Genomic DNA, 27,500 nt, shown 5'->3' on the forward strand with positions numbered 1-27,500 from the left:
AGGGAAGACGAGCTGCTGCTGGACACTGTTATTGTTTTGAACTACAAGCGTGAAAAGGGTAGAGGAGTGAGTGGTGCGCATTTTGTCCATAAAAGGTGCTGGTGTATTCAAAAGCCTGTCGACTTGCATGATACAGCGGGCTTTCAGCGTAGGCTTCATGAAAGAGATCTCAGAGCTCGCAAACCAGCCAGTAAGCCTGAACTGTCTGAGCACAACATGGAGCAAAGGATGGCATATGCACTAGAGTATTCTGACAAGCCTGCTAGGTTCTGGGAGCGTGCCGTTTTTTGCGATGAAAAGGCATTCTGTTCGGATGGGGTTTCGAAACCACTCTATGTTTGGAGGCCACTGAACACCAGGTCGGTTCTCTCTCTCTCTCTCTCTCTCTCTCTCCACGTTTGTTTATCATAACATGTCAAATACTTTCTTACTCAAAACTTTCGTTTTTATGCAGGTTGTTCACTGTAAAGGGAAAAATTACGGTCAATAAGATAATTAACTAAAGATACAGTGAACAGTAGCGGCAATATTTTGTCGTAGCTATAACCACGTATTCTCACTATAACTTCTGCCATACACAGTTTAGATATGGTTTTGATGTTCTGGTACTATCCAGTTATCATGGTAAAGTTTGAAGGCATAATTAGAGTCTTCGCACACCAATAAATACACTGTAGACAAGTCATTTATAAAAGATAATTATATAAAGATAAGAAAATCCATAGTTAACTTGTGATGGTGTGTTTCAGATACGAAGCAGAGCATGTAGTGGAAACAAGATGCAGTGGGCTTGTCACTGCTGGACTGTTCGGATGGATTAACACCAGTGGGCTCGGGGAACTGGCTGATTGATGTTGGTCTGGGAAGGTTTACCGGAGAAAAATATGTAGAGATCCTGGAGGAGGTGCTACTACCTTCAATTCAAGCATGGTTGTTCCCAGATAATGAACCTTTTTATCTCCTTCAGGATAACAGCCCGATCCACACATGTCGCACTGTGAAGGATTGGTTTGCCAAGCATCCCTACATCACGCTCCTTCCACATCCGCCAAGATCGCCAGACCTCAACCTAATAGAACACATGTGGGTAGCAATGGTGAAACGCATGCCAGTGCAACAACCCAGGACCCATGCTGCTGTTATCGCTTCTGCACTGGAGGTGTGCGAACAACTCCGACGAGCACCCAGACAAAACTATACTGAAACACTAGTGACATCTATGCCTTCACGGCTCAATGCTGTGTTAGCTAGCAGCTGGTGGAGGACACACAAAATATTAATAATGAAATAAAATATGTGAAAAATGAAGCTTTAGTTTTTTTTAACTATATACTACTTTAAGATATGTTACTGTATTTACAGTATTAACTAAGTAAGATTTTTCATCTGTAGTAAAGCGGAAAAAAAAGAAAGGCGGAATTAAAGGTCGAGAGAGAGAGAGAGAGAGAGAGAGAGAGAGAGAGAGAGAGAGTGTGGAGGGGCAACTACCAGCATCAGGTATACAAACATACAAGACGGACAGTGAAGTTTCGGTTAGTTTCTCACCGTGCTCCACAATGTTTCGACGATTTTTGCACCGATACTTTTGTGAGCGACTGTACATTGTCATTGCATGTGCCTGAAATTAAAATCTTTTCCTTATATGATCAGTACTGCAATATCTAATTATACTTCAAGATTTATTGTATTTAAATACGTTACGATTTGTTCGATTTGCTACCTGTGTACATCGTTAATGTTTAAGTACTTAGAGATCATTGATTATGTGGTGTGATAATTGTTGGTGATATTTACTCAAAAAATGAATGACATGGTGCATTCATGAAAGTGTTGTACAGTGCTTACTCCAATTTTGCGATATGCCAATTTTGTGACCAAGGACCAAAAATTGCCATTTTTAAAATTTCCTCATCTTGCTCCTTTCTCACGGTATTGCGAGTGGTGGCTGGAGAGAGAGCGTTCCCGCAAATTATATATTACTGTATTACATAGGCAATATTTTATTAATTTATTCATATTTATCATATTATACTGTTTTATTATCATATTTATATTATATTTATCATAGTTTGGTGGTTTTTGGCTAGTTTTCATAAAAATCTGGCGGTAAATCAACGAACCTCATCTGGCAACATTGCCCCGCTCCCCCCCCACCTTCCATTTGTTTACGTACACCTCCACGGAATTCTCTCTGCAAATTTGGAGGAATCCTTGTGCTCGACTTTGTGCGATATGGCGCCACCAACCAAGAAAAACATTAGGCTAACTTTGGAGCAGATGAAGATAAGTAAGATAAAAAGAGATGGAAAAAGGAACTGTGATATTTCCAGATAGTTTGGTGTGGGAGAATCAACTGTGAGAATGGTGTTTAAAAACAGTGAGAAAATTAAAAAAGCTGTAAAAACCTATGGTGGACAGATTTTTTATTCTCGTAGCCATTGTACAAACACTGATCATTCATATGGAAAGATACCTGGCTCGATATATTAACAGAAAGGAAAAGGAAGGAAAAATTAGGCGACCATATTCATATTCAATTTTTCCCATAGGAATAATACTTCCAATTTTGCGATTTCCAAATTTGCGACTCACAATGCCGCCCTATTTCTCGCAAAATTGGAGTAAGCACTGTACAGGCAACCCCGCTTAATGAAGGGGTTACGTTCTTAAAAACCCTTCGTTATGCAAAAAACTTCGTTAAGCGAACCGATTATAACAAGTTTAACTTGAACTTCCATTGAGAGTAAACAAAGCGAGAGTGCATCATAGTACAGTGAAAGGTTTAATGAAAGTAAAAATTATGAAGTTAAACATTTAGGCAATTTAATTTAAGTCATTATAATGTACGCTAATGTATGTATGTAGGTAACATTATAATGTTGATGATCTTAAATTTATGAAGGGAGGGAGAGTGAAACAGGAAAGACACTAACCAGCAACCTGTGGAATGTAAACAAAGGGGGCATCATTGTATCAAATACAAAACTTATGTACCACATTTCCACAACGCTTTCCATTTTATCCATTGTAGAGTCACGAATTCAGGTTGTTCTTTTAGCTTGCAAGGAAGATACAGTCTCACCAGCCTTCTTAATATAGTGTGCCGACTTGAAAATAGTAGAGACAGTAGATGGAGTCAAGATGGTGGTGAGCAATACTATTAGTTTTCTCGCCTCTCTCATGTCTGTGAGTAATATCCAGCTTCACTTCCAGAGTAAGAGACTTCCTGGTCTTCTTAGCAACGCTAGCAACATTGCAGGGCGTTTTGGTGGTAAGTTGAGCAAGGGAAGACGAGCTGCTGCTGACGCTGTTATTGTTTTGAACAGGAGTGAGTCCACGAGAGGCGCCGGTGTATTCAAAAGCCTGTCGGCTTGCGTGATATGGCGGTGCTTTCAAACTTGGAAAAAATTACCTGAATAAAACTTCGTTAAAGCGAGTTTGGTGTTCATTAAACGAGCAGATGGTAGTAAAATGAAACCTTCGTTGTAGCAAAATTTCTTTGTGTTAACCTTCGTTAAGCAGGGGTTGCCTGTATCTTGTAAATTGTATTTTCAAGGTATTATGTAAAATAAGATTTGACATCTGTATGATGTCACATTGCCTCAAGATTACTGCCTCTAGCTGATTCTAGTGCGTTGTTGTTCATGGCTATCCTAACTTCATCTTAATTATCAATCAGTGTTTATTATGCCCTCCTACACATACTGTTTATTGAAATTTTACTACATAATCCAATTTCTATTAATAGTGAGATTAAAATGTGATATATGCAAAAATTATTGTAAGACCCACCAGTGGGTCGCATCGCAACAGTGGATAGTAATTAGGGCGGCGGTGGCATAGTGGATAAGGTGGTGAAAGTGGGATCAGGCAAACGTCCACACGTAGGTTCGAATCCCACCATGTACAGCCTTAAACACTGCCATTTGTCGAGTGGTTTAAAGTTACCTACATGTCACCATGATACCCAGGTTCTAGGTGGTTACACTCAGATGAGCTTGGGTGGGGATATGGGCCCTAATATGGGTACCACTATAAATAAAATTGCTTGCGCCACTAATGGGGGGAAGCTGAACAGCACTTCCTACACACTCTTCATGCGAGTCTACAGGTGCTATAGGCCTCACCATAAAAAACAAAACAAAACTGAAGGTGGGTTGTATCACAAGGAACATGTTAAAGACAGATGGAGGAGAGGATCTGACATCACACTAAAACAGTACAGTGGAAATTTAATCCCCATCTCAATGTTCTGTCAAAAAATATCTATTGTTTGTTCAATACTGAATCATCATGTATCTAGTGATTTGTGAAATAGGTAGAGTGAGGTGTGGGTGTACAGTACAATTAATGACAAAAACAATAACAAAAAATGCATTAAACAAATTAAATGAAAATGTGATAGTACAACAAACTATAGGTACAGCTCTATTTTGGTGATTTTTTTGTAACAATTTATGGAAGAGTTAAGGTCCAGTAATTAGAGATTTCTCCAAAGTTACCACTTGTTCAGGTCACCCCTTATATAGGAAGTAATCTGAACAAAGCATGAGAGTGCTACAAACACCATATAAACAATGGCACTCCTAAATTAAATATTAGTCGAAGGCACTAGTAATATTCTTAATCTTCTGCCTTATGTATATATCTACTTATACCACTTATTATGTGTAATAAACTTCTTCCATCAATTATCAACTGTAAAACAATGAATGTTTGTCTTCAGTATAGATAAACAGTAAATTACAAAAAATAGAGGTCCAACTTGCAGCCTAAAACATGACAAGGGAATTAAGTATTTAGAGACTATTTAAATGGATACTCCGAAAAGTTCAAAACATCCCAGTTTGCTATGCCCCTGATGTGTAAAAAATATTGATACATTCATGGTGACAGACAAAGTACTTGGTTAGCTTTTGTTCTCCCCCAATATCATGGTAGATACATTACTTTTACTATTAGGAATAACACAATTAGAATCAGCAACATTTGGTAATCACAAAACACTACAGTGGAGACTCAATACTTGAACTTAACTCGTTCCAAATGGCTATTGAGTATCAAAAAGTTTGGCTACTGATACCTATTAATCAGCTAATTTGTTTTAATCTTAGCAAAACTTCAAGATTATAAAAAATTCAATGTAATTTTTTTAACAATTTTGATCTATAGATACCATAAGTGAAAGCTGGTGATGGATAATGTGGAAGAGGAAGGGAGAAGGGTGGGGAGGAGGAGGGAATTTGTCAGAGGACAAGTCACCATCCATGAAAACATCTGGTGTGATTCCTGTGAACCCACTAAATGGTGGGATATGGCTCACTAACACTTGCACTCTCACTAGATTCCATATTTTCACCACTAGTAACCCTCATTGGTGCCATTATAAGTTTCTAAGTGGAAAACTACTGACAGAACGCAAGAGAATGTTGTTTATCTCACAACTGTGGCAGGACTAGGGATGCACACCAGTATTTGGTAAACCGGATTACTGGCATTTATTTTACTGGTAATACCGGTATCAGAACGGGTCAATGGTAGCAGTGGGGAGGGAGTCCAGAGCTTTGTTTACAACCATGTGTGCAGCCATTTGATTACCAGATATTTTCACCACTAATAAGCCATTGGTGTTAATGTAAGTTTATAAATGATAAACTACACACAGAATGGGAGGGGAGGGAGAGGCCAAGGAGCCTTTGTTTACAACCACGTGTATGGACATTCGACTATTAGGTATTATTTTAAGTATTAAATTGAACTCTTGCATTCAAGTATTGAAAAGTTCGACTATTAAGATGTTTGAGTATTGAGTCTCCTTTGTATAATATTAGTGCGAAACATAATACTAAAAACCAAAAATATAAAAGATCTTGTCTGGTGTGATCATCCCTCACGACATCAACAATGCTCTATCACCATCTTGGAGTGTCCCATTTTCTGCCTATAACTTGACTGAGAAATCATTTTTTATTATTGATATGGCAGACATTATGCATGCCGCTTGTTAAACTCAGTGTTTAATTTACCTCAATCTTACCCTAGATATCATTTGAAATTAATTTCTTTATTTAATATTAAATGATGGAAAACCAGGGAGAGCCTATATGAATGCTTGGGAGACATATATGATTATAAGGTACATATATGATTATACCATATTAGAATACATTGTGGGGAGGAAGGCTATGATTTCTTTCAGAAGTGAGGGTTTTAGTGTTCATCACACCATATATATATATATATATATATATATATATATATATATATATATATATATATATATATATATATATATATATATATAGGCAACCCCCGGTTAACAAATGTTCACACAAAGAAAGTTCTCTACAACAAACGTTTCCTTTTACTACCATCTGCTTGTATAACGAACACCAAACTCACTTTAACAAAATTTTACCCAGGTAATTTTTTCCAAGTTTGAAAACCCTGCCATATCACACAAGCCAACAGGCTTTTTTGAATACACAAGCACCTCTCGTGGACAAAACGCGCACCACTCACTCCCCTACCCTTTCCCACTCTTAGTTCAAAACAACAACAGCGTCCAGCAGCAGCTCGTGTTCCCTTGCTCAATATACCACCAAAACGCCCTGCAACCAGCCCTGCAATGTCGTCTAGCGTTGCTAAGACCAAGAAATCTCTTACTCTCTAAGTGAAGCTGGATATTATTCACAGACATGAGAGAGGTGAGAAAACTAATAACATTGCTCACCACCATGGCTTGACTCCCATCTAGTGTGTCTACTATTTTCAAGTCAACAGACTCTATTAAGAAGGCTGGTGAGACCGTACAGCTAAAAGAACCACCCAAACTCGTGGCTCTGCAGTGGATAAAATGGAAAGCCTTGTGGAAATGTTGTATATAAGTTCTGTATGTGGTACAATGATGCGTCTACATTATAACATAACAACATAACATAAATAATAGGATAACAAAGGGCCACCAGGGCCCATCTAGGTTATCCTGTATCAGTCGCACAGCGACCTCGTCATCAGTACTTAAAGATACACTTACAAGTACACAATACATTATATACTAATTCTAAATATTTGGCCCATTAACAGGGCTAAGTCCTGCAGCGAATCCTCTACAATCTGTGGTCCCCATACATGGGGATCATGTCTTGTTTAACTATAGTAAATTTCTTATAAAAACTATCATGCAGCACTATACATAATTATAAATCTAATAAATTTAAGTGCTTATCTAATCTGTTTTTAAACATTGTCAAACTAGTGCTATTTACAACCGTCTCTGGCAATGCATTCCAGAAGTCTACCACCCTATGACTAAAGAAATATTTTCTTATATCTAACCTGCAGCCTTGCTTTCTAATCTTCCTGCCATGATTTCTAGTCCTACTTCCCTCCTCTAAGGTAAAGAAAGATCTCACATCTATGTAGTTTGTATCTGAGAACATTTTAAATAACTCTATCATATCCCTCTTATACATCTCCTCTCAAATGAAAACATGTTTAATTCCTTTAATCTATCTCTATACTCCAGGCGCTTTAATGCTGGTATCATCCTAGTTGCTCTTCTCTGAACTGCTTCTAACATGTTGATATCCTGCCTATAGTGGGGTGACCAGGCCTGTATGCAATACTCTAAATGGGGCCTAACATAGGAATTATATAAGCTACGCACCACTTCCTTACTTTTATAACTAACATTTCTATTTATAAAACCCAGGATCCTATTTGCCCTATTTCTTGCTTCTAAACATTGCTTTGAAAATTTCATAGTCCTGTCTATCACTACTCCTAAATCCTTTCCTTCCTCTACTGCCTCTAGCCAACATCCCTCCATCTCATAGTTAAAGTTTGTGTTGTCTTTACCTAAATGCATAACCTGACACTTTTAGAATTAAACTCCATCTGCCACCTGTCTGCCCATGCTATCAGCCTGTCCAGGTCTCGTTGTATTCTGTAATTGTCCTTTTCACCCTGTACTGCACATGCTATCTTAGTATCATCTGCAAACTTTGATACTTTGCTACTAATTCCTATATCTAAATCGTTAATGTACACCAAGAAAAGAAGAGGTCCTAGCACTGATCCTTGGGGTACCCACTAACCACTTCCTTCCACTCAGACATTGCCCCATTTAATACTACTCTCTGTTTCCTATCAGAAAGCCATTCACTAATCCAATCAACTAACCTACCCCCTATCCCATGTAGTCTCAATTTGTACACTAGCCTCCTATGCGGTACCTTATCAAACGCCTTGCTAAAATCTAGATATATAACATCTATGCTATTTCCATCATCTAACTCCTTGGTAATATATTCTAAGATATCGAGCAAATTTGTAAGACAGGACCTCCCTGATCTAAAGCCATGTTGGGTATCTCTAATTAATCTATTCTCATTTAAATGCTCCCAAATACTACCCTTAATGATTTTCTCTAGTATCTTACATACTATACTAGTTAAACTGATCGGTCTATAATTATTCGCATCATCCTTCCTACCTTTTTAAATATTGGAGTAACATTAGCTAACTTCCAGTCCTGAGGTATCTCAGCAAACCTAAGTGATCTTTCAAAGATTAACTTAAGTGCTTCAGAAATACTGTCTACACCCTCCCTAAGTACTCTGGCATGTAGCTCATCAGGACCACTAGCTTTCCTATCGTCTAGTTCAAGAATAAATTTCCTAATAATTCCCGGTTTTATATCAATATTTTCTAAAGCTCTTAAACTACTCGTCGCACTGTTTGTAACAGGATTTCCTATTCTTTCCTAGTAAATACTGAAGAAAATTGTTCATTCAATAATTCTACTATGTCTTCATTTTGATCCACTACTACACCATCTTTTCTGAGTGGTCCAATCCTATCCTTATTTCTTTTATCACTGACCTTGTAATAACTATATAATTTTTGGGATCTTTACTCCCAGCTCTAGCTAGTTTTATCTCTGCCTGCCTTTTACTTTTTTTATAACCTTACTCAAATCATCTCTGACCTGTCTGTACCTAATCAAATCTACATCTTCCCACTTTTCTGCAACTCTCTGTATGCCCTCTTCTTCTCTCTGATCTGGCTACCTATCTCATGAGTCCACCATAATGGCTTCCTGTTTCTCTGCCTTATATCTTTGTAAGGGATACACTGCATCACTATACCCTTTACTACAACCTTAAAAATATCCCACATCTCCTGTGCAGTTTTATTTCCAAAACTATCTTCCCAGTTTACCTCTCCTAATAACTGACGTAACCTACCATAATTGCCTTTCTGATAGTTTGGGACTCTAGTCTTATTCACTATATTATCCCTACTGGAATTAATGATAAATCTAATTATATGATGGTCACTGTTTGCTAAAGTCTCTCCTACCTCAACTTCCTTTAAACAATGCTCAATATTTGTTAGTACTATGTCTAAAACCTTCCTCCCCCTAGTAGGTTTATCTACCATCTGCACTAAATAGTTATCCTGAAAACTTTCCATAAACTTATTTTCACTAGCATCTCCTACCATCCTCTCCCAGTTTACTGACTTAAGATTAAAATCCCTAAGATAATTGTCTGACTAGTACACCCCTATTTATCTCATCTACCATAAGGTTGTCTACATCTGCTGACTGGTTAGGTGGTCTATAAAAGCTCCTACTCTAATAACCTTACTTTTGTTTACTCTAACATCCAGCCATAAGGACTCTACTCTGTTATCTACCTTAATACCATTAACCTGACTGGAAATGAAGGATTTTTTACATAAATAACTACTCCTCCACCTATCCTACCAATTCTCTGGTGTAAATACATAATGTATCCATCTACTTCATATTCTTTCCTATTTTCCTAAACTTTTCCTCATTTACCCATGCCTCTGTGACACATACAACATCTAAGTCCTCCTCAACTATATAACTAGATAACTCGTCCTTCTTGTTCCTAAGACTCCTGGCATTTACATAAAAACATTTAAGTCCTGCTACCTTCCTAGATGCTGTCTCCTTATTTGGAATCCTAATCTTATTCTCTCCTATTTGCACCTGGAAATCTTTCCTAATCTTTTCACTATCTCTGTTTATCCTATCTAATTTATGTCTAGCATCTTTCTTCTGGAATGCATTTGCTACCTCACCCCTACACTCCATCCCAACTCCCCTCCAGACATCCACTCAGCACATCCACACCCTTCCTACTCAGATGCACACCATCCCTAGCATACAAATCCCTTCGCCCATAGAACCTATCCCATACATCCACAAAGCTGACACCCACATCCTTACACATCCCTTTTACCCGATCATTCACACCAATGGCTCTAGACAACCATTCCTGCTAACATACACACGAGGCAAGATTCCTGACACTACACACCTCCTACCACTCTCCCTTATCTTGCCTAACATTTCCCGAAATCTTGCCACTAACTCCTCCGACCCACCTGCTCTGACATCGTTCCCACCTACGTGCAAAACTACTACACCCTCCTCTCCATCCCCCAACCCTCTTCTGCACCTCCTCACTCACTGCCTTCACACCTGCACCAGGCATACACACGTTCGTCCTCCTATCCCTGTCTTTCCCACAGAAAGTGCTATCTAAATACCTAACCTGAGAGTCACCCACCACACACACCTGAGGTGTGCTAGGCACAACCATCCTCCTCCTCTCCTCTACCCCCTTCTTTCTCCTTTCACTCACCACAACCACTTCATTCACTCCACTCTCACTCTCCTCTCCCCTCCCCTCCAACAAACCGAACCTATTTTCACACTCAACAGGTTTAGTCCTATCCTCCTAACTGCCTCCGCTTTCCTTCCCTCGCAACCTGCCATCTCTGCCCATCCTGACTACTATCTTTCCCAGTCTGGCTCGCCTGCTCCCTCTTCCCCACTCTGCTCTTCCCGACAGAGGGCCAAGCCACCCTGTCGCCCTCAGAAGGTCCAACCTTCGGCCTAACACTGATCTCCTGCCTAATTTTTTCCACTGCCTCCCCAAGCCTCTTAACCTCCTCCTTCAACTCAAAGATGAGAACTTCGTTCGCACTTTTCCCCTCACTTAGCTTTCTGATTTCCTCTCGCAATTCTCGGTGCTCAAGAGAAAGAACTAAATTCTCGCTCTTGAGCCTACACACCATACACTCAGAAAAGTCAACGACCTTCCTGTCATGCCCACACATCTCACACACAACAAACTCTCCCAATCCCACCTCAACACTCTCTTTCACGCACTCAATCACACTCTGATATACCTCAGTAGCTACCGCCATACTAATTTACAATCTGTTAACTCACAAACAAATAAAAATACTTGGTGACGGCGGGGTGGGGGAACCGCGGTGGTGGGGGGGCCTAAGTGAGGTCAACTAATCCTCTTTCAAGGTCAACTTGACAGTTACAAGCCTAGTCTCCTCGCTCTACAAAAATACTTTTAACTCACAAACACTGATTCTAACCACTATTTCACTCTAATCTAACACTTGCAGTACACACTTTCACTTCACTAACACTCAAAAGCACCACACACAGACACCAAGCACAAACACCACTCGCTAACTATAAAAACCACAGCCAAAAACGGAGCGCACACACAACACGTCCACTCGTCTTAGTCTTAAATGAAACTGCTTAAATGTTTAACTTCATAATTTTTACTTTCATTAAACCTTTTACTGTACAGTAAAACCTCAGGTCACGACCATAATTCGTTCCTAAATCCTGTTCATCACCTGATTTGTTCGTCCCCTGAATAAATTTTTCCCATAAGAATATATTGAAATACCATTAATCCATTCCAGATCCCCCAAAAATCATACTTTTGTCCATAAAACCCATTCAAAATAGACCTTTAATGTATGCATGACATGAACGAAATAATTATAGAAAGCCTAAATTGTTTTACTTACCTAAATGCTATCAAAATAATAATAAAATGAATAAAAAAGAAAAGGTTATTAATTACTTGAGACTGGACGTTGATGGCATGATGGAATGGAGGAGAGGAGGATGGGGAGGAAGACAGACAAGATACGAGAAGACAGTCATGAAAGAGGACTTTGGATGTGCGCAGCGTGCCAGAGCTACACAACAGCTGTGCAGCGTCACAAGTCAGTGCCGCTATGTGGGGCCCCGTTATAGTGAACATTGGCCTGGGAAACATGGAAAGATTGCCAGTCTTCGTCTCTGCCTTGGAAGACCCTTGCCTGCTGGGGACTGACTTCCTCACGCATGTGGGAGCAAGTTTGGACTTCCAAGAAGGGAAGTTAAAGGCACGTGGCCAGGAAGTTCCTTTGATCTTCGGCGGTGATGCTCAATGTGAGAAGAGCGGGCAATAGGGCGGTGTTCCTTGCCAGGGGAGCGAGGAAACAGCTGCGATGGATGTGCCACAATCTGCAGTACCTGGACATGGCCAAGATGATGATGACAGCAACGCTGAGAGCCACCAGTGCAGCGAGGATAACGTCGAGGAAGCTACAGTAGAGCGCGCCGGTAACATCACCATGCCCAGGAAAAACAGGAGAAAATCGTGGTGGCACGGAGATTATGTTATGTAATATTTTTCATATGTTCCTGTTTCTATTTTCTTTTGTGCTTATATTTTGTTTTGTTGTTGTGTGATAGCCAGGTTAGTTATCACACAAACGGCTCGCCAGCAGGCGAGCCGTTTAACCGCGTTCGTCCCCTGGGTCGATATATTGACAAATTTTTTGGTCGTCTCCCGAATTGTTCGTCCTTAGAGACGTTCGTCAAGCGAGGTTTTACCGTACTATGATACACTCTTGCTTTGTTTACTCTCAATGGAAGTTCAATTCAGGGGTCAAACTAGTTATACAGGAATACTCTGCTTAACGAACAGGATAGGGGATGTCAAAGCTATTCGTAGAGCAGAAATTCGTTAAGCGGACATAATTTTTCCATAGGAAATAATGGAAATAGGGGGAATGCGTTCTGGGCTGGTCCCCCACATACCACATGGGTTAAAAAAAATTATATATTTTTCTATTAGCTTTTTACAAACTTTGCCCCCAAGAAAGGATTGTTTTGTAATGCATACAGTGAAATCTTACATGCAATACCAAAAAATAAAACAGAGATAAGATCGGCCACAGACGAAGCGGAGACTCACGGCGACTCAGCCGCTTCTTCTTCTTCTTGTGACCCTTTTAGCTTGCGTGTTGTCTTTCATCACGATATTAAATTTATGTTTCCATTCCTCTATTGCCTGCTATAATGGATATCATATCTTAGTATTCACATACGTTCATGCAATGAGGATAACCTCGACTCTGTGGCATTGAGTGATAGTGAATTACTAATGAAATACCGCGGTGTTCCCAGTAACCTCAGAGCAACCTGATGGCAACCTTGTCACCATCCCTTCAAGCATTCATGGAAGCCATTTCACAGCAGGACGTTGTTAAAGAATCTTGGATCCAGCTCCAGGAGTGCTAGAGACAGAGGCAGGGAACCAGCCAATCACAGCAAAGCTGCCGTGTTCGGTCCCTAACCTGGCAAATTCAAATCCAGAAAATTCGCTAAAACGGATGTGGTTGTACTTTATGCAAACTTTTTGGTCTAACTTTATATAGTACGTCAAACCGGAATTCGTTAGACGAACGTTCGTTAAGCGGAGTATTGGTTCGCTTACCGAAAATTCACGCAACAAATGTTTTTTTAGGAACGTAACTCGTTCGTTAAGCGGGGGTTGCCTATATATATATATATATATATATATATATATATATATATATATATATATATATATATATATACAGGTATCCCTTGGTTAACGATAGGGTTACGTTTCCCAAAAACAGATCGCTAACCGAAACGATCGCTAACTGAGGGATTTGAAATTATCAACTACATACATGTATTTCGCGATGCGTAAATAAACGACACTTTCTATGTTGTTAGTTGTTATTTACACCTTTAGAATTGGTAGTACTTACCTTGAGGAGTGGATGTGATATGCGTAGTGTGTTGTTTTGTGCCCCGAGGGACACAGGGCCTTGGAGGATTAAATCATCATGCCCACACCGACCCAAACTCGGTCAGCTGCTTCAAACCCTTCAAATTCTTGAGAGAATACGTTTTCCAGTGGGGGTGGGTCATCCAGGCTCTCCTCATCGTCACTCAAGGTTACGGTGGATGTGAAGGATAGATTGGATGTGGGTGGAGTTGTTTTGGAGGTGGATGGAGTTGTTTTGGAAGTGGGTGGAGTTTTTTTCGAGGTAGCAGGACGAACTTTGAAGTACGACGAGATGACTCCTATGGAAGTAGATGGGATTGCTTTTGAGGTGGATGGGGTAGCTTGGGAGGTGGATGGAGTTGCTTGATCGGTAGATGGGGTTGCTTGGGATGTGGATGGGGTTGCTTGGGCGGTGAGTGGTTTGAAGAAAGATGAGATGACTGTCTGTTTTGCCATCCTTTTCTTTGCCTCAAATAGTTCTTTATACACTTTCATGTCATTTTCTATAGCATTAGTCACGCCATTACTTCGGTTTGGGTTGGGGTCATTCTCCTGGAGAAGATGTATGGCCTGGTTAATATGATTAAAAATCTCCTCGAAAATCTTGACGGAGAGGGTTCTTTCAGGCTCCTTGTCCTCCTCCATTTCCTCCAAAGTATTTTGTTTCTCCAACTCCATGAGGTCGTCGTTGGAGAGAGGCTCAGAATGACTGTCCAGCAGTTCTTGTACGTCTTGTACGTCTTGTACAATGTTCAACTTAATATCAAGGCCAATGCTCTTTCTCGATTTTTTAGCCTTATCTCCCGGTGGAGAACAATCGTTGGGTCGCTTGGAAGCCATCACTAAGTTCACTTGATCACAAATAAGCACAAAAAAAGAAGTTTAGAGCGAGCGTGATAGAGTTGTTGTTGCACAATCAAAACAGCGGGAAAGACTGTGGTGTGTTTACTGCACGGGCCGCGGGTGGATGGAGGCGCTGCGATCGCGATTGCGATCGCGATTGCGATTGGTCAATCCGATCGTTAACCGAATTTTGGCGATCGTTAACCAAAAAATAGGGATTAATTTGGAGGGATCGTATGAGCGAAATATCGTTAAGTAGTCGATCGTTAACCGAGGGACACCTGTATATATATATATATATATATATATATATATATATATATATATATATATATATATATATATATATATATATATATATATATATATATATATATATATATATATATATATATATATATATATATATATATATATATATATATATATATATATATATATATATATATATATATATATATATATATATATATATAGGCAACCCTCAGCTAACCCTCGAAGGGGTTGCGTTTCTAAAAAAAAACCTTCGTTAAGTGAAACTTCATTAAGCGAACCGATTATAGCAAGTTTAACCCCTGACTTGAACTTCCATTCAGAGTAAACAAAGCGAGAGTGCATCATAGTACAGTGAAAGGTTTAATGAAAGTAAAAATTATGAGGTTAAACATTTAGGCTGTTTAATTTAAGTCAATATAATGTACACTAATATATGTATGTATGTAACTTTATAATGTTGATGATCTTAAATTTATGAAGGGATGGAGAGTGAAACGGGAAAGACACTAACCGGCAACCTGTGGAATGTAAACAAGGGGCACATCATTGTATCACATATAAAACTTATGTACCACATTTCCACAAGTCTTTCCATCTTATCCATTGTAGAGTCATGAGTTCAGGTGGTTCTTTTAGCTTGCAGGGAAGATATGGTCTTACCAACCTTCTTAATAGAGTCTGCTGACTTGAAAATAGTAGATATCCAGCTTTACTTCAAGAGTAAGAGACTTCCTGGTCTTCTTAACAACGCTAGGTGACATTGCAGGGTGTTTTGGTGTAAGTTCAGCGAGGGACGATGAGCTGCTGTTGACGCTGTTATTGTTTCGAACAGGGGGAGTGAGTGGTGTGCGTGTTGTCCACGAGGCACTGGTGTATTCAAAAGCCTGTCAGCTTGCCTGATACGGCGATGCTTTCAAACTTGGAAAAAATTACCAGGATAAAACTTCGTTAAAGCGAGTTTGGTGTTCATTAAACGAGCAGATAGTAGCAAAATGAAACCTTCGTTGTAGCGAAATTTTGTTGTGTGAACCTCCGTTAAGGGGGGTTGCCTGTATATATGCAGTGTTTCCTTGCTATTTTGCGGTTCAACTTTCGCGGCTTCACTGTTTCATGGTTCTTATACATACTCGTAGATACGTTCTGCGAATTTTTTGCTATATCATGGGGTCTGTGGCGTCACTTACAAATACTGTACGTACAGTAATTCGGTAAGTTGGTGTGCAATAACGATGACAATGTACGTAAAGCACTGCACATGTATTGTTCGTATACATATGCAGCCTCACCCAACATCTTCGCTTGTTGTATCTAAGGCCCATAGAATAGGTCAACCTATGCACAGCTCTAAGGTGAAAAGAGCTGGGGCTAGTGACGTCAGTGGGTTCACCAACAGGGGAGCTTCCTCCCAGGACGTGTCTTTCTTGCATGGAAACCTCACGCGCTTCCTTTGCCCAGTGAGCAAATCATACTTGCCTGGCACAGGAGACAAGTTTTGTGAAGGCTTCTCTCCCTCCTATTACTACCCCACACCCTGTACTTGCCAGCAGGTCTCTCTCTCTCTCTCTCTCTCTCTCTCTCTCTCTCTCTCTCTCTCTCTCTCTTTCAACTGTCAGAGCACTCTCTTTCTCTCTTTGATCATTGTATCATTATTATATTTAATGATATCAATACTCTTGCTGTTATTAATAATAATAATAATAATAATAATAATTATTATTATTATTACTATCATTAAACTTTTGCTCTTATTATTACTAATATTAATATAGTGTTGCTGTTTTCATTATTATTATCATTTCATTTTTACGTTACATATATAACTGAGGCATTTTATATCTACACAAATAACTGAATGGGGATGGGGACCTCTCAATAACTAAACATCAGAAATTTACTTCCAAATAACTAAACATCAAAAATTTACTAATGTCTTAATGTGTAAAATTACCAAGAAAAAAAAAAATAATGGTTTTCATTTATCACATACAACATACTACATATCATATACTACTGATAATCAAAACAGTCACGCACTGCACGACTTGGCATTGTGATTGATGTTGGTGCGGAAGAGAGAGAAGCACGTGAACACCTACCAGGCAGCTTGCTAAAGGCGGTGTCACACTAGCACTTTTTCTGTAGTTTTTCAGAAAATCGACAAAATTTGGTTGCGGCCTGTCACACACAAACGGTGTTTCGTAGTCACTTTCCGTCGTCACTTCCGGCCAACACAGACCGACAAATTAATGTAAACAAACATGGAGGCCACGCTGCGGCAAAGACACGCTGCTCTGAACATAATACTGTGTATTACGAAAGTTAGACGAGCTAAACAAGCCAAAAAGCGTGCATGGATGCGTTCATGGTTAGTGGTAGAACCAATGCACGTAGAAGCAGGTTGAGGAGACGCGGCAAGTCTTGTGGTCTTGTTCTTGGTATGTAAACAAAGGCAGAAAATTTGCAGATGGAAACGATCCCTACGTCTGACAAATTCATGAGATAAGTTCATGCGGAACGTTTAAAACTAGACGGAAATTGCATTAATCGACGGAAAAACTGCTAGTGTGACACCACCTTAACCAGGGGACTTTCAAAAGTCCGACTCCAACTCCGACTCCGACTCCAGAAAATTTGAAGGTTGCGACTCTGACTCCAACTCCAGAAAATTTGAAGGTTGCGACTCCGACTCCGTTTTTTTTTTTTTTACAGTACAATGATATAGTCTATTTTTTTTACATAAGGGATGGTGGCCAAGGGAAAAGATTACACAAAAAGCCCGCTAGTTGACACACCCAAAAAAGACGAAAGTTATGAGAATCAATACTTACATATTTTCGAGTCAATCCATAATAAAAGTGTACTTGATTATATCATTATCATAAATTAATAAAAATTATCTTTATATGTAATAACATGCTATAATTACTCTCTAAATTAAGTAATGGTATTCATGGTTATTGTTCTGCTATAATTATCTGATGTAACAAAAACTTGTGGGATGGAAGTAATATTGAATGTAACTAAATTTTTATTTATTTGATCACAGCAGCACAGCCTTTGAAAAATGTGTATGTGGTTTGAAAATTTTTTTATTGAAAATGAACTTAAAGTTAAAGGAGTCGGGGTCGCTCATATTTTTACCGACTCTAACTCTGACTCTGACTCCAATTCCGACTTCGACTCTGACTCCAATTCCGACTCCGACTCCGACTCCGGCCAAAAGTAGCCGACTCCTCGACTCCGACTCCACACCCCTGTTGCTAACTGAACCAACGTCCCCGCTCAGACCACTTGTGTACCCGTTGACATCACGGATGTTCATATTAGACCCATTTTGAATACCTCGTAGGTCGACCTTCTATTCCATGTGCCTTGGTTGTGTCTTGCCAGTCTCGTCCATGCTGTTGACTGTTTCGCATACACTATCTTAGTGTTGTGTTCGCGACAACTTTTTTTGTTCAAGTAGTGATTCATTAAGCCCTTACAATGCCACCTAAGCCCTGTGCCCCTGAAAAGCTTCCTCTAGTGAGCCCAAGAGGAAGAGGAAGATGATGACCATCAGTGAAAAAAGTAAAACTTTTGCATGTGATCAAAGAGGGCAGAAGAGGGTGAGTGTTACATATCATGTGAGAGGGAGGGGTGGGAGGGAGAGAGAGAGAGAGAGAGAGAGAGAGAGAGAGAGAGAGAGAGAGAGAGAGAGAGAGAGAGAGAGAGAGAGAGAGAGAGAGAGAGAGAGAGAGAGAGAGTGTAAATGTATAATTACTGTATAAGGTTTCATAATTAAATAGATTTAAGTAAAATACTGTATATGTAAAGTATAAATACTGTTTACATATTTTAAATATTCTGGTACCCACATACACATACACCAAAATTCCTAGGGGTGGGGGAAAAATCCTACTTTGCGATTTTTCACCTTTCGCGGGGGAGGGGGGGGGGGTTCTGGTATCCATTAACCGCGATAAATGAGGGATCACTGTATATATACAGTGGAGACTCAATACTCGAATTTAATTAGTTCCAAATGGCCGTTTGAGTATTAAAAATGTTTGACTATTGATACCTATAAATCAAACAATAAATAAACTTTTGCTTTTATTTTATACATTTTCATACTTTAATAAAGTATGCATGTGTATGTAACTGAAAAGGCAAAACAAATTTCTCCCATCTCCGCCTACCTCCTCTACCGACACTTATCATGGAGGGGAGGGGCTCTCTCTCTCTCTCTCTCTCTCTCTCTCTCTCTCTCTCTCCTATTCAAAACTTTATTTATTCAATGAATAATGTTTACAGGGTTGTCAACGAGCTCTTCTTTGATTACTAGAGCAGCCAGTCTTCTGTAGGTGGCTATATTTGTACACTCCAGCTGATTGACAGTCCCAACTGTGGGTTGGGAATGCGATAAGGTAACATCCACTGGAATGCACCCACTGAGATAAATGTACTTTATAAGAGTAGTTTATCTATTTATATTATCTTATGTTATGTTTTATTATGTTTTTGTGCAATAGTTATTATTTACAAAAACCTTTCTTTTACCTGAAAACACGTAAGGAGTGCTCTTTCTGGGGATGCTGGAATGAATTAATGGCATTTCAATGCATTTCAATGGGAAAATTTGTTTTGGATCGAATTAAACTCGTATCTCAAGGTACCACTCTCTCTACATATATATATATATATATATATATATATATATATATATATATATATATATATATATATATATATATACAGGTAACTCAATTTAAGTGTGTTTGATTTACGAGTTTTTGTTATAACGCGACTGAAAAAATATTATAATTAATTTAATTTGCACAATCAGTTTGCTTATACACGATTTGGCCCAACCACATTTTCAAACTCAGTGCCAGATGCAATTTCAAACTGCACACCAAAGTTCCACAGCTGGCTGATAGGTGGAAGCTCTGGGGCCAGATCCAAGAACCAGGTTGTTGTCTATGTTGGTACAGACAACCTCCATAGCAACCTCCTGCTCACATACCAACCTTCATAAAATAGCATCCACAAGATTCGTTGCTGTTGGCGGATGGAGGTGGTAGCCTACCTAAAAGTGCTCATTGGCTGCCAGGAGCTGGATCCAAGAAACTTTAACAACGTCAGAGCAACCTCCTGCCGTGAAATGGCATCCATGAACGCTTGGAGGGACGGTAACGAGGTTGCTATCAGGTTGCTCTCAGGTTACTGGGAACATCACCTCTCCAGGTGGTATTACTGTCTTATATATGTATTTATGTTCACAAAACAACATTTCTATTAGCTTTTTACAAACCTTGCCCCAAGAAAGGATTGTTTTGTAATGCATAAAGTGAAATCTTACATGGAATACCAAAAAATAAAGCAGAGATGAGATCGGCCACAGACAAGGCAGAGACTCGCGGCAACAAAGCCCCTTCTTCTTCTTCTTCTTGTGACCCTTTTAGCCTGTGTGTTGCTTTTACCACTATATTTATGTTTTCACTCCTCTATTGCCTGCTATAATGGATATCATATCTTTTTATTCAAATACGCTCATGCCATGAGGATAACCTCGACTCCGTGGCACTGAGTGATGGTGAATTACTAATGAAATACCGCGGTATTTCATTAGTAATTGATACCTTCAAATCAGGTAATTCGTTTTTATCTTAGCAAAACCTGAAGTTTATAAAAATTTTAATGCAATTTTTCTTTTCTTTTTGTTTTGATTTGTACATACTTACTGTAAGTGAAGGTTGGTGATGGATAATTTAGAATAGGAAGACAGAAGGGTGGGGAGGAGGAGGGAGGTTGCCGGAGGACAAGTCATCATTCATGAAAACATCTTCATAACTTTTCCCCTTGTGTGATTCCTGTGAATCTACTAATCTAGTGCTGTGGCTCACTAACACTTGCATTCTCACCAGATTCCTTATTTTCATCACTAATAAGCCTCTTAGGTGTCATTGTAAGTTTTTAAATTAAAAACTACTGACAGAACGCAGATGAATGTTGTTTCTCTCAAGACTGCGGCAGGACTAGGGATGCACCAGTACACCGGTACAATGGTAATAACAGTATTACCAGTAATACGGTATCAGAATGGTACAGTGGTGGCTGCGAGAAGGGAGATGACAGAGCTTTGTATACGACCAAATGTGCGGCCATTTGATTAACAGATATTTTCACGACTAATAAGCCATTGGTGTTAATGTAAGTTTATAAATCAAAAACTACAGATAGAATGCAGAAGAATGTTATTCTGATGACTGCGGCAGCACAAGTCACAACTGGCGGACAGGGAAGGGGGACATCAGGGAGCCACTGTTTACAACCAAGTGTGTGGATGTTTGACTACCAGTTAATTTTTTTAATATTAAATCAAATTTTTGCATTTGAGTATTGAAAAGTTCAAGTATTTGGACATTCGAGTATTGAGTCTCCACTGTATATATATATATATATATATATATATATATATATATATATATATATATATATATATATATATATATATATATATATATATATATATATATATACACACACACACACACACACACACACACACACACACACACACACACACATTCTTTTTTATAGGGCACCTCGGTTTGTTCCCATCACTCGTACAATGAGCAAACTTTCCAATTTTATGTGCACTTGGCAAAAAAGAAACTTTCATTTGGGAACAATATATACTTGCTAAAAAATTACTTATTTCTGCCAAAAACCAATAAAATAAATTGAAATAAATCAAGTAATGATATTTTAACAACAAAAATAATAATTAAATGTCACAATATAGAAATTAAACATTATATAACAAAGAACCAACAAGACAGTTTGACGCCGTGTTTATGCTTTGGTTCAGCCACATTGTTCCAGCTTGCATGTGTTGCAGTTTATATTTTATGTTTGCTAAGCATTATGATATTTCTGACCTTTGTAGGATGGTAATACGTAACATTTGTGAACTTTCTAGGTTTGTGAATATGTCTCCTTCCAAAAATACAAAAGAGAAGGGTGTTACAGGTATAGTGAAGGATGGCAAGTTTATAAAAAAAAAAAAAATTTAATTTCAAGAGAAACTAGACATTATAAGCCAATGTTGAGGTAGGTGAGAAGCTCTGTAAAGTAGGCAGATTTTACTCTGATAGAGTCCACAGTTCATAACATGATGAAATGTATATGCCATAAAGAATACAGTGCAGCAGGCATCACCTCCTGCTAGGGATAATATTGTGAAGGTAGTTCATGACTCCCAAACTTACCCCTGCAAGCTCACTGTCCAGTCACTATATGTAAGTAAGAACTTTGTTGTAAATGGAATAATAATATTTTATGTTTCAGGAATGATTGAATTGGGGCCAGTTATAGGAGGGGTCTCTGGGGTCAGTCTTGGTGGGTCCCAGTCCCAATCTTGTATATAACATAGGGTTCTATTATTTGATTAGTGTGTTTTTGATATATGCGCACATTTTCTTGGTCCCTTTCCTGCACATTAAGGGAGGACCCCTGTGTATATATATATATATATATATATATATATATATATATATATATATATATATATATATATATATATATATATATATATATATATATATATGTATGAGGACCAGTGGCCAAGAGCAATAAAAATTACAAATAAAATGGAGCTTCACATTTTTTCTTGATAATGTAATTCATCTAGGGATGATGTGGGGTTTGGGAACCACTCACAACCACTATCCATTTTTTGCACTCTAATTGCCAATGGAGATTTGAGGATTTTTAATGGTGTTTGCATCTTGGAAGTAGCAAGATTTGTGTACACTTGTGGTGACTACACGAAGCTTAGGTCAACAATGGTCAAGTCCAATAGCAGGAAACACTCAGAGGTCTGTATAGTGAAGGCATTATTGCCTGAAGATTCTAAAGGCTGTTTCATGTCCCCATTATACTCCCACTTAATTTGAATACCTTGGTTGTCTGGGCAGTTTGATTTTCATTAAGTAACCTTGAGTACAACTGGTGTTAAATAATAATGTGGAAATGCTTAGGGAACATACAGCATAACATCCCTCAAAGCATCCATACTAAACTATCCTCCAACTCAGGCAGCTCTGAGTGCCCTATATGACTAAACTTAATAATTTGACTTAAACATACTTCCAGTTGCCACCCATCCACATAAATTCAGCTGCCTGAAGAAGACAAGGAGATCAATGCTGCACATGTGAATCCCCATCATTAATAAAAGAAAAACAAATGGCAAGGGTGAGTGGATCTCTAGGTCAGCACCAACATCCCAACCAACTTTGGGTATGCAATAATGATGAGAAAGAATATATTGGTAAGGGAAAGCCAGAGAGGACACAATACTTCACTTATAGAAGAGATGAGCCATCACTATTATCCTATTCAAAATTAAAAGTCCATTTTAGTGCTTTCCTGTTTGAAATATCAAGTAGATAAACTACATTTCAGAAAACAACACAGCCCTGTGAACAATGTATCAATCTGATATATAGAGACAGATTACACATAAGAACACCAGTCTATATGAACAACATGAACCCAAATTAACAGTGTATCAATTTCGTATACAACAGTACATGATATAAAACTCAGAGCCATGAGGAAGCAAACTGTAGCAAAGACGTTTTCAGTAGTGGCGCGGCTGGGGCAAATTGAGTCAAATGGAGGCAAGTTTTAGCAAACAGTCACAAACGCCTCTCAATACTGTTTGCTTTTGTTTACCCACATTTGGCAAATGCTTTTAAGCCAATCAGCATGCAGCAACCCCATCAATCTCAGGAAATGAGATCACAAAGGAGTTATTTATATTTCGAATAAGACTGAATGGTAAGAGATGTTTTAGGCCATGGAAGTTGGTACTATAGATAAAGATTTAAGTTTACTTATTGTGCGGCATACAGGAGAGAACCAGAGTCAAACATATGACATGAAATAAATCAATGTGCTGATGGCAGCTAGTGATAGGACATGTATCTGTCCTGGCTGTGGGTGTTGTTAAATCTCATGCCTCTAATCGTGACTTTGATTCAATAGTGAAGTTACTTTTCTACCATTAGGTGAATAAAATGATAATACTCCTACAAATCCTTATAGCAAAGAGCAATAAATGATGGTAAAATACATTATCTGCTAAGTATTGCAGTAATTCATTTATAAAAGCATCAGAAAGCTGCAGCCATACATCTACAATAGAATACCTTCAAAACAAGCCCTCGTGGCCCACAGATCAAACCACTTCCAAAGACTAAAGACTTGTTTTTGAGAATTATTGGGTTGCTTGGCCCTTGGTATATACAATTAATGATGAAGCACTATAGTCCGTTCATCCAAAGAATCCAGGCCGAAACTGCTAGTTCGGTTGGCAGCCCTGCCCACCCGCCACTAAACCTTCCCGACACTTAAATTTTTTTCAAGTACATTTATTTTTCTTCAAGCTATAAACTTGTATATCTATTGAGTTAAGTGAAGAAAAATAAATGTACTTGAAGAAAATTTAAGTGTCGGGAAGGTTTAGTGGCGGCGGGGGTGGGCAGGGCTGCCAACCGAACTAGCAGTTTCGGCCTGGATTCTTTGGATGAACGGACTTTAGTGGCCTATAATACTCCCCATCAAGGAATAACTCTCCAAACTCTTCCAACTTGCTGCTGTGTTTTATAATTAATTCTTAACTACAACACTCGCTCAGGGTGACTGAGGTGTACGATGACTTCTCCCAGGGATTAAGATTATGGTTGTCTGACAGCACTGATGGTGTCACCAGCATTGTCCTCTTCAGTGTGAACCCAAAAATGTTTGACCTTGTGGTGATACTACTGAAAATGCATCATTATTAGAACAAAATGAGAAAAGAAGATCTCACCTGTAAAGCCATCCACAGTGAGGGAAGGTTGCGAGGCATGAAAGGTCTCTCCTACTCTTGTGTTCAGCTCATAGTAGGAGATGGAGCACCAGAAGGCAGGTTCGCAGTAAGTGATTGGCTGTGCATCAAGGGGCGGCGATGGTGACGTGGGTATCATGCCTGCTGGAAAAATGCAATGTCAAATATCATGCCTAGATGGAGTGCTGCTGCCTACTCCCTCACCCTATACCCACCACTACTCCCAGTCCTAGCTACTATACTGCCAAAGTCAGCTCACAAGGAGCTCTACTGCTGCTAAACATCCCCAAGGATCATTATTCTTATTTTGTCACTTTCCAATAAGGTTTTTATCACCCCCCTCTCTTCCATGTTCCCTCAAAAAAATAAAATAAATAAATAACATACACAATGACTGAATTTCCAGAACCACCAAAGATGTTTTCCTTTAGCTAGATGTGAAGTACATTATGACATATCAGTACAGATCATGTTACAACAGATGACTATTACCCAGCACCTTCCAAGAAGTGGCCAATTAGAAAATGTTCAGTGAATTAATTATATTGTTACAAGAAGACATAGGGAATAAATGTTGCCTCCTGAGGGATAGAACATAATACAATTTGTGGATGAAAAGATTGTCCTTAATTGGATGTAAATTTTCTCTGGAATTTGTCACACCTCTGAAAAAAATATACATGTACATGTTTTCCTGCATTGAGCTACTGAAGCAAATAGTTTGACAATCAATGGTGATGACTTGATTTCTCTGAAAGGGGATAATTTTACTATAAACCTACCAAGTACTGGAAACTAACAAAGCCACAACACAACATACAGATGGAGGGCAGCACCTCATCAGGGAGGCTCAACTTTATCCAATGATGTGACACATGACACTCAGTGCAGGTGCAATGATGGAATTCATTATTTCCTGCCAGAGCAGAAGGCAATGGGTCATGCAGCACATATTCCCTCGCTAAAATCTGAAATAATTTATTAGTGGCTTCCTGATTCTATCATATACCATTTTCTTTAGGAATGTAGTCTTTGTTGGAATGATTAGAGTGACATGTATCAGTTGTTTCCATATACAGTCAACTTGCAATTAATGTAAGGGTTGTGTTCCTGGAGACGTCTTGTTATTCAAAATCATGTTATTGAAACATAATTTTCCCACAGAAAACAATGGTAATAGGGGGGTTATGTTCCTGGCCACTGGGAAAGTCTGCCTATTTTGGGTATTTTATTACTCAAACTTTAAAAACTATTAATATATTGCTACATCACGGAAACAATAAAAACACACATTCTCATTTTAATGTACATTACATTCATAAGTCACTAACATAACAAAAACATGTCCTTACATTCACCATCACGCATCACTGATCATCTTGTGAGGAGGTTAAAGGACGCTTGGATACTGCATCTTTCTTTTCCGGGAAATTTTTTAAAATATTGATTCAATGTGACTTGTATGATTTTATATGCCTGGAATATTATCCCATATTCATACATTTATTATTAATGCATTTAATTAAATAAACCCTGAGTATAATTTGGTCGTGGTTGGTAGAAGTGTTTGTCAACCTTCATGTCAGCTGGCTAAGCCACGCTGCCTCACGGTTCCACCACAAGCAACATGGAAAATTTTATGAAGAGAATCAGCCCTATTACTGCTGCTGAGTGTGATTTATTAAAGACTTGGTATGGCAGGAAAACATGCTTCTTAATAAAACCACAAATGGCCATATAGTGTGGCCTTAACATGGGAGAGAATTGCCATCTCCTTCAACTGTGCAGGCTATGGGAAGAGGACAGTCCATCAACAATCTACATAAATGTGTAATTAACAAACATTAAAGACATATAATCGACCATAAGCTACGTAAAATTCTGACAGAAAACTTGGGAGATGGAGATGCTGGTGGCAGCACTGTTGTTCTTCACAGTGTTGGTTAACTAAAGCTTTGTTATTTTTGATGCGCTACCAACGTTTCATGGATTCCATCCCTGGTTTTGGTTCCAATTACAACTTTTGTAAAGTAGGCTAATTGAATGATAACCTATATATTTTCATGTTTTTAAAATCAATTAGTTCACAAAAAAATAATAATAACAAGTATTTAGGCAAAATTTATGCAAAGGTAATGAAGACATGGGTCAGGATTGTTGCCTTCCTGAGCTGCGGGAGGGCAGCGTTCATTCTTAAGAATACAGATTTCTCCCAACTGATGTAGGTGGAAAGTATTGTTTAAGAATCCAGCTGAGAGCATCTCAAAGCAAATCCACCCAGAAGCAGTGTGGGTGTGTGTGACACCATTGAGTCAAGTTAACCTGCATTAAATCAAATAAATCACATTATTTAATCATATCTCCTGAAATATTGTTGTGTTAAATTGAAACCATGTTATTCAAACCCATGTTAATTGGGAGTCGACTGTACTTAATGTTGGACTGAGTAGGAGGGCATGTATAAGTTGTTTTCATATACTGTACATATTTGATGGCATATAGGGTGGACCTTTTCAAAAAAATTTTGGTAAAAAAATTTCCGT

The 27,500-nt window shown here is 38.7% G+C and overlaps 1 protein-coding gene across 3 annotated transcripts in view; it reads right to left on the reverse strand.

Annotated features, from left to right (window-relative positions):
* Positions 1–27,500, reverse strand: part of LOC123511314 (mothers against decapentaplegic homolog 3-like) — a 211,251-nt gene that overhangs the window by 8,039 nt on the left and 175,712 nt on the right. For 2 of the 3 annotated variants that reach the window (XM_045267095.1, XM_045267097.1), the window contains exon 4: positions 24,940–25,101. In XM_045267095.1, the coding sequence (XP_045123030.1) occupies positions 24,940–25,101 (162 nt within the window). The remainder of the gene's footprint in view (positions 1–24,939; positions 25,102–27,500) is intronic. The other variant, XM_045267096.1, reaches the window with a different exon arrangement.

This window comes from Portunus trituberculatus, chromosome 31, assembly GCF_017591435.1.
Source record: "Portunus trituberculatus isolate SZX2019 chromosome 31, ASM1759143v1, whole genome shotgun sequence".
NCBI lineage: Eukaryota > Metazoa > Arthropoda > Malacostraca > Decapoda > Portunidae > Portunus > Portunus trituberculatus.